Source organism: Gracilinanus agilis, chromosome 2 (assembly GCF_016433145.1).
Source record: "Gracilinanus agilis isolate LMUSP501 chromosome 2, AgileGrace, whole genome shotgun sequence".
Classification (NCBI taxonomy): Eukaryota; Metazoa; Chordata; class Mammalia; order Didelphimorphia; family Didelphidae; genus Gracilinanus; species Gracilinanus agilis.
Window position 1 is genome coordinate 484,453,626 of NC_058131.1, and position 15,256 is coordinate 484,468,881.

Here is a 15,256-nt window from a genome sequence, read left to right on the forward strand (position 1 = left end):
TCACATAGCTGTGATGGCAAACCTTTTAGAGATGGAGTGCCAGGCTCCACCTCCCTACCCTACCTCCCAGACTGCATACTGTGCCCACCCCCCCCCCAGCGAATGTATACCATGCCTTGCCCCTCCATTACCCCACACAAGAGAGGGAGGAAGCACTCCCATTGGACTGCTGGGTGAAGGGGTGAATAAAGTGAGGAATGTTCACAGGGAGTGTAGATAAGGGATGGGGAGTGGCATGAGCTCTCTGCTTCCCTCCAGCTCTGCTGCCTGTGAACCACCTACCTTAGCCCCGGTGCACTCCCATTGACTGCTGGGCAGAGGAGCGGGTAATGTGAAAAAATATCAGGTGTGGTGGAGAGGGAGAGGGGAACAACTTCTACTGAGTCCCTCTGCCTTTCTATTAATGAACTCTGGGGCGTGGGGAGAGGGTGGCGACATGCCCACAGAGAGCACTCTGAGTGCCATAGATTCACCATCACCACCATATTGCCTTAGCTCTATGGTTTTTCACCTTCAAGCAAGAGATAGGAAAGGACTAGCCTCCCTCTCCTGTTCAATAATTGTTCCTGTCATCATTTTTAGGGAACTCCACCTCAACTTGAACTCTATGCTGAATCTCCTCAATAACAGTGGCCAGATGGCAGCTGGCTGGCTCAGTGGATTGAAAACCAGGCCAGGATGACCCTATTCATTTTGGACAACTCCATGTGGTAGAGTTGGGGGGATTTTGTTCTGCACCATTGTAAAGAGTATCACTGAAAATACAGATGTATTCAAATACTGAATTTTTCATGGTTGGACAATCTTGAGCTTATAGTTTACTAAAAAATTAAATCCTTAACAAATTAACTAGTCATCTCTTTCTCGGACTATCATGCTTTTGATTTTTTAACTTAAATCCAGGACTTGACACATCCAAAAGTATTTTCATCTTTTTAGATGTAAATTGTTCTAGCCAGATTTCCAGTTGAGATTTTCATAGAATTTTAGTACCAGGAAGCATTGCAGGCCATCTTATTGGACCCATACTTGCACAGGAACCTTCCTTAATAACAATCCTGGCAAGAAATCATCCATCCAGTCTTCACATGAAGACTTCCAATGAGAGGAATGTAATTACATCTAAAGGCAACCATTTTACTTTTGAATGCCTCTAATTTCTAGGACCTTTTCCCTTATATTAGCTCTAAAGCTACCTTTCTATAATTTCATTGGATCATATATTTAGAATTGGAAGGTGCCTTAGAAGATAATTATTCCAACCCATTTGTTTTATTTTTTTAACTCCTACCTTCCATCTTAGAATCAATACAGTGTATTGGTTCCAAGGCAGAAGAGCGGTAAGGGCTAGGCAGTGGAGGTTTAAGTGACTTGCCCAGAGTCACCCAGCTGGGAAGTGTCCGAGGTCAAATATGAACCCAGAGTGGGGAGAGAGACAAAGAGACGGACAGATACAGAGACAGACAGACAGAAACAGAGACAGAGAGACAGAGACGGGTTGGGGGGGAGGTCATAAAGGAGATAACTGAAGTCCAGACGAATTAAATAACTTTCCCCAAACCAGAGAGTTAGTAAATAGCCCAGGATCTGCTATTGGAACACATTTAATCAAACTCCAAATCTAATACTCTCCCATTTATAAACCTCCTACCTAAAATGGGACACCTAGAAGTGAATTTGATCTGGCAAGGATCTGGTCCGACCAGGATGGCATGTCACAGAAACACCCCTATTCTAGACACCATGCCTCACTTACTTCAGCCTTTTCTTCTCCAGACTAAATACCCTTAGCTCATTCAACTGATTTTCTCATGGCAAGGTTTCAGTTCTTCTCATTTTTCCTCTAGAGGTATTTCAACTAGTGAGTGTCCTTCAAAGGCCCATATTTGAATTTCAAAGTCCAGATGTGTTCTGACCTGGGTGTATGGGGTGTTCAAGGAGGACAGGTACCTCTGATGAGAGGGCTTGCTGAGCTCTTTTTCAGGCACTTCAGGCCAGTGTTGGCAAACTTTTAATGAGTTTGAGTGCCCAGAGGCACATTCAAGCTGTCTGTGAACCCCCGAATTACCAGAGAGAGCTGAGGGAGAAAGTGCTTGCTTTGGGTAGCTGGACAAAGGGGCAGGGCATGCAAAAAATGTCCTTGGACACTGGGAAGAGGGGAAATGGAACAGCTCCCCGAATGCCAGCTCTACAAGCCTACCACATCTTCGCCAATGTGGATCTAGTCCAACTCTCTCACTTTACAAACAAGGAAGCTGAGGCCCAAGGTCACAAAGTAAAAAGTTGTATTGTTGGGATAGAAACCTAGGTCCTTTGACTCCAAACTCAGAGCTCCTCTCCCTCCTGATATACCATCTAAATAACAAGAGAGAGAGAGAGAGAGAGAGAGAGAGAGAGAGAGAGAGAGAGAGAGAGAGAGAGAGAGATGAAGTTAGTCTGACATCAATTGTTCTTAGTGAACTCATGATGATTCCTAGTGACCACCACTTCCTTAAGTGCTAAAAATCATCTTCTATCCTAGAATTTTTGTGGAATTGGAAACTGAGTTAATTCTCCTCATTTTAAAAAATCTAGACAACATTTGCGGAATCCAATCCTGTGCTATTTTTCCTGATGCCTACAATTTCCTAACGAGAATTGAGAGTGGTTTATCCATCACATCCACAAGTTTGGCAAGATCACAAAACCAGCAAGGAGACAAAGTGAATCCTTGATGAGAGATTTAAGATCTCTTCTTTCAATAGAGGAGGTGATTAATTCTTGGCTTGATTTAGTGATCATTCCAACTCTCAAACAATGAAAGGAAAGACTCTGGGTCTGATTCTGATCAACAAAAAGAAAACTGGTTGGCTCGATTCTTTCTGATTGAATTCGATAAGCATTAATCACCTGTGAAGTAGCAGGTACTGTCTAAGATGCTAGAGATATAAGGAAAAAATAGTCCCTGTCCTCAAGAACCTTACATTCTACCATGAGGTCAAAAAACAATATGTACACAGATAAGTAAATACATTTGGGGGGGGGGGTCCTGTTTAGGAGGAAGCGCTTAAGGTAAGCTCTGAAGGAAGCCAGAATTCTAAAAGGCAGAGGAGAGGCAGGACACTTTAAAGGGACAATCTGTGGAAAGTCATAAAGGTGGACAATTGAATATTGTATGTGGGGGACATTGAGTGGGACAGTTTAACTGGAGCATAAAGTGTACAAGGTGCTAGATAGCATAGGGAAAAGAGCTCTAGAATAGGAATCAGGAAGTTCTGAGTTCAAGTTCTACCTCAAATACTTGCTAGATATATGATCTTGGCTAGGTCACTTAACTTCCCTCCACCTCAGTACCCTCATCTATAAAGTGGAGATAATAACAACATCTACCTCTTAGGGTTCAGATTGAGAGGATCAGATGAGATAAGAAGTGTTAAGTGCTTTGCAAACCTTAAAGCAGTGATTCCCAAAGTGGGCGCCACCACCCCCTGGTGGGTGCTGCAGTGATCCAGGGAGGTGGTGATGGGCACAAGGGCATTTATCTTTCCTATTGATTGCTATTAAAATTTTTTAATTAATTTCTAGGGGGCTAAGTAATATTTTTTCTGGAAAGGAGGCAATAGGCCAAAAAAGTTTGGGAAGCACTGCCTTAAAGTATTAGGTAAATGCTAGCTCTAATCAGTAGCAGTGATGGGAGATGGGTCTTCAGAAAATAGTTTGGAGCCAAAATGGCTTTCAATGTCAAGCTGAGGAAATTTGTCTTTTATCCTAACAGTTTGGCCACTGAAGCTTTTTGAATGGGTGATTAATGTGGTCAGACTTATTCTTTAAGAATATCAACTGGGAAAAGAATATATCAAGTTGGCAGTTAGAATGGACGGGAGAGGGCCAACACTGGTGGCAGGAAGACCAGTTAGGAAGCTATTACTACAATAATCCATGCAAAAGGTGATGAGGACCTGAACTAGGGTGGTGGTCCAATAGAGGAGGAATGACAAAAACCTTGGAGAAAAGCAACCAGCTCCTTCTAGAATTCATGAGTGATACAGAAAGGAATTTGGGGTATAGTCTGAGACTTTAAGACAACAGATTGTAAAGAGGTTAGATAAAAGACAGGAAGGATCCTATGATAGATCTGGCCTCTGTCCTTAACCCTTGATGAACCACTTTTTTTAATTATTAAAAAAATTAGGGGTAGCTGGTGCCTCAGTGGATAGAGTCAGGCTGGGAGATGGGAGGGCCTAAGTTCAAATGTGGTTTCAGACATTTCCTAGCTGTGTGACCCTGGGAAAGTCATTTAAACCCCAATTGCCTAGCTCTTACTGCCCTTCTACCTTGGAACCAATACTTAGTATCGATTCTAAGACCGAAGGTAAGGGTTTATTAAATAAATACATTTTTAAAATTAAATGAAACTGGGGGCAGCTGGGTAGCTCAGTGGATTGAGAGTCAGGCCTAGAGACTGGAGGTCCTAGGTTCAAATCTGGCCTCAGACACTTCCCAGCTGTGTGACCCTGGGCAAGTCACTTGACCCCCATTGCCTACCCTTACCACTCTTCCACCTATAAGTCAATACACAGAAGTTAAGGGTTTAAAATAAATAAATAAATAAATAAATAAATAAATAAAAAATTAAATGAAACTCAGCTGGTAACCCAGGACTCAAATTCAGTTCTTCTTTCTAACTTTAAGTCCAGTTGTTTTTATAACCTTAAAATGGGACATCAGTTCTCATGGTGAATACTTCCTGAACTTGAAATCACAGGATCTGAGTTCAAAACCCAACTCTACTAGAGCATGCCACTTACCTCCCCGGGTCTCAGTTCCTTCATCTGTAAAATGAGAAAGTTGGACTGAGGTCTCTTTCAGCTCTAGATTTATGATTTATAATTCTAGTATCTTTCTCAAAATCCAATGCAGTTTACTCTCCTCTCTAATCCCACACCCCAGCTATATATTAGATTCTCAGATTAAAGCAGGTGCTTCATCTAATGAAGGATATCAGGGTGGCTGACCTTTATGAAACACTAAGTATTCACAGTACAGACAACTAGATAAGAGCTTTGGTATTTTGGGGGCTTCAGGTACTTCTTGTAATCATTCATGAATTCCTACTTAGGAAGGAAAGAAGTATTTAAGTGCCTATTATGTGCCAGGCATTGTGTTAAATGCTTTCCAAATATTACCTCATTTGATCCTCACAACAACTCTGGGAAGTAGGTGCCATTATTATCCCCATTTTACAGTTGAGAAAAATGAGGCAGACAGAGGTTAAGTGACTTGCCCTAAAGGCAGTCAGTTATTAAGTGTCTGAGACTAGATTTTAATTCAGGTCTTCCTGGCTCCAATCCCAGTGCTCTATCTACTTTGCCTGGCTGCCTCTAGAGAATTTAGTGGGAAGATAACATGAATAGATTACAGATACATGAAAGAGGGCTTGTTTTAGGTAAACCACTGCCTCATCCCCCAAAAGAACTGAAATTAGGTCACACGTACATCTCTTCCCACTGAAATCATGTTCTATCCCTTCTTCCTCCCCCAAGTCTTAGCATTTTCTACTTTGAGAGAAAAGAGAAAAAAGAGGAGAGGGTAAGGGCAAAAGGATGAGAGGACAGTGGGGAAGGAATGGAAAGTGCTAGAATCTCTTCCCACTTAGAAGGGAAGGATCTGATTCCCCACAAAGTCTACAAGTGTAAGAAACAGCTGAAGTAGTAGAAGGAAATGCTTTGTGCTAGAGACATCAATTCTGAAATCTAATGGAAACAGCATTGAACCATGAGTGGAGACCTGCATGCTAGTCCTGCCTGTCATTAATCCTCTATGAGCTATTTTCCCCAACTATAAAATGTGAGGGTTGAAGGAAATGATCCCTAAGGTCCCTTCCAGCTCTAATATTCAATAATCCTATGAGGAGGGGAAAAGTGGCTAGAGAGGTCCTATGAACCTCTGGTAAGGGACATCAAAGACTGGCTACTCCAGAACAGAAGGTTGAGCCACATACCAAAGCTCCATGGAGAACCAGTTTTTGAACTTCCTGAAGTTGGCAGTAGGAGACTTGTTCGATGGGAAATGGTGTGAAGAAAGGAACTAGTCTGAGTGCCTTTGTGTCCACCAGATCCCAGCCTCCGTCACTTAAAATTAAAGGGCATCTGTTCCATATCCTTCATTTCCTCCATTTAGGGAAGCCAGAAGAAAAATCAAGAAGGCTTTCACTCATTTCACTCTCTCCCTACTGATTTGACCTACAGGGAGTTATCACTTTTACAGCCAGACTGGGCATGGAAATAGAGGGCAGACTCAGGCTTGCACAGGCACACTCTCACTAGGACCAACCTTTGATGCTCCTTCCTCAGCCATATCCACATGCTTAGTGTCATCCCATCATTCCCTGGATGTCCAGGGAACTACCCTGGCCTTCCCTCTTTAGCAATATCCTGTACCCTAGGCCATCCCCACCCCCCAAACCGTTTCCCTGTTCTTTGTGCCTTCCCTCACCTGATCTGTATCTTGCTTGAAAGAATCCTCCTTTCAATCTATTAAAAACTATCTAAGAAACTATTTCCCACAAGATCTTAATGGCCAGTAATGAATAAGTGCATTACCTACTGCTCACAGGAGCAAATACAGTTTTAAGAGGCGATAATATTTTAATCCAAAGGAATTAATGGCGGAAATTAAGTCCCTGTGGCAGGTCAGTGGGGGATATTTGAGAATCAAGGTTTTCTCAGTGTACCTTAAAAATCACAAGCTCAGTTTGCCCACTCCTCTTATGAGGCCAGTCCTGCCTACAGCATGGGCACAGGTGCTTACCATAGTCCCTCTTTCTCATAGCCAACCACCTGGCTCTAAGCCCAGTCCTCCTCTCTGCTCATGACCAGATTTGGTCTACGGCAGAAACAAATCCATTTAATTTTATAGTTTGTTTTCTACAGGATAATGTTGGCTTTGATAGTGACTATGCAACCCATCAGTCACTTTGGATTCCACAAGTCAGAGACTCACAGAATGTTACAGCTGGAAGAAACCTTACAGATACTTTGGTTGCAACTCATTTGTAGAGGAGGAAATTGAGACCTAGAAAAATAAAGTGACTTGCCCAGGATGAGCTGGTCTCCCTTAACCTTCCAGTATCTTTCTTCTTCAATACATCCTCCATATCTTTGCCAAAAGCTGGGTCAGGCCCTGTCACTTCCCTGCTCCAAAACCCTCAGTGGCTCCCTGTTGCCTCTTTGATGAAATGCAAATACTCAACCAGGCATTTAAAGACGGGCATCCCACCTATCTTTCCAGGGTTTTTTTTTGGGGGGGGGGGTTCACATGGCTTGTTGTTCAGTTGTTTTTCAGTTGTTTCCAACTCTTCATGACACCACTTGGGGTTTTCTTGGCAAAGATACTGAAGTCATTTGCCATTTCTTTGTCCAGTTCATTTGACAGATGAGGAAACTGAGGCAAATAGGATTAAGTGACTTGCCCAGAATCAAGCAGCTAGGAAGTATCTGAGGTCAAATTTGATCTCGGGTCTTCCTGACTCCAGGCTCTATCCACTAGCTGTCCTTTTTCACACAGCAAGCACCCCTTCCCATACTCTATATTCCAGTCAAAACAGACTACTAGATTTTTTTCCTGAACTCAAAATTCCATCTCTGTAGCTTTGCCCAGGCGAATGTCCCCAGAACCTGGAATTTACTATCTTCTCTGTTTGCCTCTTATAATTTTTAGTTTCTTTCAAGGCTCCACCTCAGTGCCATCTCCCATCAAAAACAAACCTTCCCTAATTTGCTTTTCCTCCCTCCCATTAATCATGCTCAGCTCCTCCTCAAATTTTCTCATTTTGACTTATCTTACTTAAATTTCCTATCTTACTCATTTCATTCCTGACCATATCCTCAGTAAATCATATATGCTTCCTTGAGCTCTCTTTTGGGCTTTGTATCTCCAGGGACAGGCACCGTGCCTGACACACAGTAGGCACTTCATTCATGTTTATTGAACACTATTATTACAGTAAGTGGCAGAACTAGGACTGATACAGGTCTTCAGACTCTCAGGCCACTACAACTTTTAGCTTCTTCAACAGTCCCATCTCTCTTTGGGCGTTAAAGGGTTACCTGAATTCTCATGTACCAATAAATACCCACAGATTTACCTGCTAGGGGCATAGTCCTGATCTCCAGGAAAGCAGAAGAACATGGCTTTTGCTGGGTCATTTGAGAAGATGGTGCCACCAACACAATTTAAGAGAGAGTCATGTGAAAAACCAAGTCACAATCTCACGAAACAGTGGCCTTTTTAGTGTCAGCAGGTCAGGTATCAAAATCCACCCTTTCTTTTGTCTTTTCTAGATCCTGGCCTCAATACAGAGCGACTGCCCAGGATTATGTTTTCTCTCTGTACGCAGGATGTGGGCTCCAAAGTCGCTTGGGCCTTAATCTCTAGATTAAAACACAGGAGAAAGTCTGTGCCTGACAAGGTTCTGACAAGGTTCGGTTCTCTCCAACTGTCCCACTCTCCTAATAAGCAATAGGAAACAAATCTGTACATGTGTCAGTCTATACCTGCTCTGTTTCAGTAGTGGTAATGTCATACAGAAAGATTGGTGTATAAGGGAGTGCCAATGGGAGAACATTTTACTCTTCTACTCCCAAATTTCATTCCTTTAACCTTTGTCTGTTATCCAAATTGTCTAGGATTTCCTCTCTCTGAGATTCTTCCTAAACCATCCCCAATATGTCACTCTCCCAATGGGAAGGATATAGCAAAACAATACATTATTCCCTTTAGCATAGGTGTAATAATGACCAGGTCACTGTGAGTTCAATACTGGTCAATCTCCAAAAGTACATTGCTACTCTCATCCCCAACATGGCGGGAGTAAAGCATAATGGTAGTTCAATGGCACTCCTATAGAGAAAATGCAACTGCTTCAGTAGAATTCTTGTAAATAGTTCAAGAAGAAGCTTACCTGGATGGATGGTTAAGTAGCTCAGTGGACAGAAGGTCTGACTTAGAGTCAGGAGGACCCCGAGTTCAAATCTGGCCTCAGGCACTTCTTGGCTCTGTGACCCCAATTAAGCCCTTACTGCTATTATTCCTTAGAATCAATATATAGTAGCAATTCTAAGCTAGAAGGTAAGAGTTTTTTAAAAAGCAGCTTTCCTGGAAGGTCATCAGGACAGAGGCCCATGTTCTCTATTCCTAAACAGACTCAGACACCTGAATCATCAGCAACTGGTGGAATATAAAGTTCAAGAATTCTAAGGCCATTCTAAAGTTGGTGAACAACAAATACCAAAGCAACCACAGAGGTCTTTTACACAGGCCTTGCTTGAAGCTGGTAGCTTTGTTTCTGTCTAGACCAGTGATTCCCAAAGTGGGTGCTACCACCCCCTGCTGGGTGCTGCAGCAATCCAGGGAAGAGATGATGGCCACAGGTACATTTATCTTTCCTATTAATTGCTATTAAAATTGAAAAAAAATTAATTTCCAAAGGGCTATGTAATATTTTTTTCTGGAAAGGGGGTGGTAGGCCAAAAAAGTTTGGGAACCACTGGTCTAGACCCTTTCCCACTTCCTTTGGGTCCTTATATAAGGCCTCGGATCTTGGCAAAACAGAATATTCTAAGGAAGGAGTGATCAAATCACAACCTACTGGATTGCCTATTTTTGTTTAGCCTGAAAGGTAAGAATGGTTATGTTTTTAAACTAAAATTTAGTTGTATTTAAAAATGTAAAAAACCTTTCTTAGCTTGAGGGGCACACCAAAACAGACAGGAGTGGCACTTGGCTCTTGGCCAGTAGTTTGGTGGACCCAGCTCTAGAAAATCCAGCTCTGTTCCCTCCCTTTTCCTCACCTCCTGGTCTCACCAGTCTGATTGTTGTTTTTTTCAATCCTTACCTTTTGTCCTAGTATCAGGTCTAAGACAGAAGAATGGAAAGGACTAGGCAAGAGGATAGTGACTTGCCCAGGATCACACAGCTAGAACGTGTCTGAGGCCGAATTTGAATCCAGGTCCTCCCGACTCCAGACCTGATATTTCTGTCTTCAGAGCCACCTAGCTGTCCCCAGTCTCATAAGTTTTTATCTCTTTTCCAAATGTCCTCTTTTAAGTCTTCATAAATAGAATTGCTCTTGATCTAACTCCCTGGGATAGGTCAAAGATCTTCTTTATTTAATTCCCTTCTTTTCTACTCTTCTGGATTGTTTTCTACCTGAAGACCAAGAGAAGGATTAAGTTCCATTCTCATTACTGCTCATGACCCTGGGAAAAGAGACGGAGGGCCAGTATCCAATTGGCAACATCAGTGCCCTCAGAACAAGAGTCCATGGAGTGTCTTGTAACTATGACCATCAAGGGTTAGGACAATAGATGGTAAAACTCCCTTCCAGCTTGGCCCAATACTACTGGTTTGGGAATGGGAGAAGATACTTTGGCAGTGACAACTTTGAGGACTCATTCTCTTTCAAATCACTGAAAATCCAAAAAAAAAAATGTTATAAAAGGACAAAAAAAGTTAAAATAATACTCTAGAATCAATACTGGAGGTTGAGGCCTAATCTTTTCTGAGATGAGCCAGCACAGCCTAAGGCAGTACATATTTCTTTTGGGGGAGGGAATGTGGGGGGATTGCTAGAGAGAAGCAAGAGCTAGGAATGGGGAGCCAGAGGAAGATTTCTGTGAGTTAAAAAGAAAAAAATACTAAAATGAACATAATCAGCATGGAAATGTCTATGTCTACAGCTCAGATACATTTCACATAGGACTCTAGTCTTGCCAATTTTGATCATGGGGAGGCTTTCTGAATATAAACAGGAAAGAAGTAGGGTAAAAACCAGAGATTGGCTTGGTGACTCATGAGAGTTACCTGTACTTCTTATGCCTTTCCTGGGTTTGAGAGGGAGAAATGTTGAGCCACTAGAGAGAATGGTAAAGTATTTCTTGTTTATTTCCTTCCTTCTCTTGTTCTTAGAAAAGTACTAAAGGTAGAAAGAACTCAACAATGTCTAACTTCCTTCTGAGAGGAACTCACTTCACATCCTAAGCCTTCAGTGAGACAGCTGTCAAAGTTTTGGGTAATGACAGAAACTCTATTTTCAGCCTGAGAGAGGCAACAAAATGGAACAGACTATCACCACTGGTAACATTCTCCCTAATCCTGTGGCCAAAAGAATAAATTCGACAGAAATAAGTACAGTAGAACAACATGTATTCAAAACAATAGCTGTTTATTACAAAACCAAATGGCCAAATTAGCCTCTGATGCTCTCTTAGAACCCCTTTTTACAAAGCATAGTGTCAAACCTAAGGAGTCACTCAGAGTTTCACTGAAAGGGAACCATCTCCCTCTCATTCCCCTCAAATTTAAGGGAAATATGTTTTTGTTGATATTCTCTTAAAAAATTAGATAGGATGTTCCAAATTCAAATTCAGAGAGCCAGATACTTTGATCTCCAACCCAAGTAGCAAGATTTCAGTCCTTGAGGCTATACCAGCATGTCTTCTCACAGGGATCCAGAAAATGAGAGCAAGACTGGGAAACTTCTGCAATTCCTGCTTTTGGAAAACAGAATTTGTGGCAAACATATGCTTCCCTCTCAGCAGCAATAAACTGGGGAGAAGGGACAGGCAAGCCACCCTCTTCATGGTCACTCACAGACATGGGTCCCAAGTAATCATACTTCTGCCTCACATACCCAAAATTTTCCTAGGAACAAAACATTTTATCTGAGAAATCAAGGAAGGAAATGGAAACCTTGGAATTCTAGCCTGAGCCTTGGAGAGAAGCCCCAAAATAGAATCCCTGTGTCTATGGGACACAGCAGAACCTAATTGTTATCCTAATGGTGTGAGTATAAAACACATCTGGGCACTCTGGGTTTATCCATGCCCCTTCTGTTCTTTCTCAAACACTGAAAGGCTTACCTTGGGCCAGTGCCTTATTATACTCACTTGGAAAAGGTGAGAGGATGGGGGAGGTTGAGAAGAGAATTCTGCTTTCAAATCAGATGCAACCATCTAAAGAGTCCTAAGTCTTATTAGCAGCTCAAAACTCACTGAAATCCATGGAGGGCTGGGAGAGCAGAAAAGAGAAGCAAAGTGTACTGATTTGGAACACTTTGGGCCTGTTCATTTATTTTCCAAGTCAGAAATGACGGCTCCGTACCAAATGAGACCCTACCCCCCAAGCGTTTCTGGTCATGGGGGCTTTAACGAAGGACAGGGAAGGCTTTCTTATTAGGCCCCATAGCAGGCAATATCCTTTCCCATGAACCCAGGGGCTAGATAATTCCCCACGTACTGCTTCTTGCTTCCAAATAAGAGGCACAGTGGGTACCAATACTTGGCTCATAAGAAATCAGACTTCCCTGAGGCTGGGGGGAAAGGGAAAGGGGTGGTGCTTTGCCATCTTCATTCTCTTTCCCTTCAACAAATGCAATTAACTAAGCAACCCAGGCTCAGGGCACGCATGCAGCGCTTCCTGCTGGGGGAAGTATGGAGAGCCGAAGCCACTCAGAGGGAGAGGTTATCAGGCACCAGATCTAATTAGCCAACCTGCCTCGATTTTGACATTGCTACATTTCCTCTATTAGCATTAATGACAGTCAGTCTGAACCACCGAGAGGCCCCTGCATGGCCCACAACCTCACTCCCCCTCCCTCCCCTAGGCAGCACAGCCAGTCCCTAGGACCTCTTCCCTATCTCCATGGCAACCACCTCCCAATGATGTTCCGAAGAGCCCATGACCCCATCAGTCAGTGGAGCTGCCTGGGGAGAGGAGGAGAGGTGGCAATGGAGTGTGGCAGAGGCTCATGTTTAAACATGGAGGCATTAAACTGTGCCCAAGATTGAAGGGAGGCATATTGAGTAATGCATGGAAAGTGCAGAATCTGACAGACAGAGATACTAGGGACTGATTTGGTTTGGTACTAGCCCAGGGGCTGTCTTGTTCCCTATCACTGTGGGGGAAATGGGAGGTGGGGAGAAGAGAGAAAAAGAGGAGTAGACCAAATTTCTTGCTTTGGGCCATCAAGACAGAGACAAAGAAAACTGTAACAGGTCTCTGGGGGAAAAGTGCCTTCTGGATCATGATGGATAGAAATATTCTGTACTCTTTGAGGATAGGAAGAGTCGGATGAAATAGTGACAGAAAGATGAAGGCATCCAGGTTGAGTGAAAGCTATGTGAAAAATAGTGTGAAGAAGCCAAGAAATCAGCAGGTGATGGGAACATGGACCCAGCACTCCATTTACTCCCCCATATACTTGGTTGGAGAATGTCCAAGGTATTTCTCTGGTTCAAATTTCAAATAAAGCTCTCTCTCCCACTTTCCTTGTCTATAACAGTTGACAAGGAGATGGACTAAGAGTCCTCCCTCTCGACTGTGAGAAGAGTACGACTTCTATCCATGTCTTCCACTTGCCAGACTTTCTGTAGTGGAGAAAGGACAGGAGAGGACAGATGGAAGTGGTCTTCAGCCAAGGCTGGGATTCGGTGTCTCTCATCAATCTGGCAATGCTTGATACTCTCAAAGGGCCAGAGATTGGGGCTAAAATGGCAGACAGCAAGCACACAGGCCCCCAAATGCCCTGGGCCCATTAGGTTCATGTCACAGTACCAGGCAAGAAATCAAGAACACAGCTGCCACTGATAAGACTTTCCAAATGGCAGTCCAATTCCAGTCAGGACTGATAGAAGAGCAACTAGGAGGGAGAATACCCTTGTCTCCTGGACTCTTATCTGGTTTGTGGAAACAAGGAAAACACAATTTAGACAATTCCCATCTTTTCTGTCTGGGCAATGCCCAAAGTCAGGGCAAACATGCTAAATTACAGAGACTCTTTCTCTGGTCAGCAACCTTTTGAAGAACTGCCTGAGTCCCAGACTCAGGTCATACTCACAAATCATCTTATCCCCCCAACACAGAATAAAACCAAATAAAAATCCAGTGTAAAAAAAAAATGAGAATAGGCAACTGACACTAAACTATTTTTGTTCCTAAGCGTTTACAACTTTCAATTGTCCAATTACTTGGGCTGTGTTTCACAGGTGTAAAGACAAATGCATCACTTTTGCTCCCCTGAAAATATACTTAGATATACACACACACTCACACATATATGTGAATACAAGCACCCACCCCTCCTCTTCTTTTGCCCTCGTTATTTGTCCCCTTGAATGTTCACATATAGCACAAATTCCAGGCAAATGGGGCTAAGAGGATTTCTAATATATCTTAAATATATTAGAATTAAATAAATCTTAAATATCCCCATCTCAAAACTGCTGATGGCAAAAGCTACTGGAGTTGAAGATGGAGCCTCTGACTCACAAGGCCTCCGGCTGAAATTATTCCAAGGGTTTCTCTCCTCCGGTGGGTTCCTCCTGGATATATAAGAGTCTTCTTAGGATCTTCTAAAGAAGCTGTTTCCATAGCTGCCATCCTAGAAGAACTGGTTCTGGTTGATCATCCCTGCATGCAGTCCCTGGATCCTTTGGGGCTGGTATTCTCTGGCTCTAAAATTCCCATGTTTCCAACCACTTTAACCCTGCCATTGGACTTTGAGGGTCCTGAGCCAGAGGACCAACCATTCCATAAGACAGAGGATGGAAGAGGTAGAAGCTAAGGGAGAAGATTGAGAAAAAATGCATGAGAGTCAGAAAGGCAGACCGAGAATTATAGACGTGACTCTTCTGAGAAGACTAAAAATTTGCAGTCTGGTCTCTAACGTCTAGCAGTCTTTAAACTTTCTTATCCCACAATCACCTCTTTTCCTTTGTGACTACCACGTATTTCTATATGTGTTGTATAGACCACAGTAATCTCTAGGTACAAACTAAATTAATAAAAGAGAACTAACATAAACAAATCCCAGAGAAGGGATTAAGAGGAAGCTGAAAGAAAAAATCAAAGAGTTAAACACATTAAACCACAACATTTCTTAGAGATCAGCTCTCATTCCCTAGCATCAGGGTCTAGTACTCACCTATAGGCAATTCCCAGGATCAGGAGAGAGATCCCAAATATATGCACCCAGTTAATCAGAGGAAAAGATTGCAGATAGCAGGCACAGAATCTGAGGACTGTATCCCATAGGATCCCTAAAGAAGAAGGGGAAAACCCAACCACTTACCATCAAGATTCAGCCCATGTAAGACCTAGCAGAGATAATGCCTAAATTTCCTCACCTTTTCTCTTACTAAAACCTAGTCTCTAGCTTAAGTCAGAGAATCAAGAGATTCAATTCCATTCTTCCCCTCCCACTACCATACCCTTCCAC

The 15,256-nt window shown here is 42.8% G+C and overlaps 1 protein-coding gene across 1 annotated transcript in view; it reads right to left on the reverse strand.

Moving 5' to 3' along the window:
• Positions 1-11,184: 11,184 nt before the first annotated feature.
• The window catches only part of POMT2 (protein O-mannosyltransferase 2), a 40,623-nt gene continuing 36,551 nt past the window's right edge, over positions 11,185-15,256 (reverse strand). Inside the window, exons 20-21 of the mRNA XM_044664956.1 lie at positions 14,963-15,077; positions 11,185-14,598 (exon numbers count right to left, since the gene is read on the reverse strand). Coding sequence (XP_044520891.1) covers positions 14,493-14,598; positions 14,963-15,077 — 221 coding nt within the window. The 3' untranslated portion in view covers positions 11,185-14,492. The remainder of the gene's footprint in view (positions 14,599-14,962; positions 15,078-15,256) is intronic.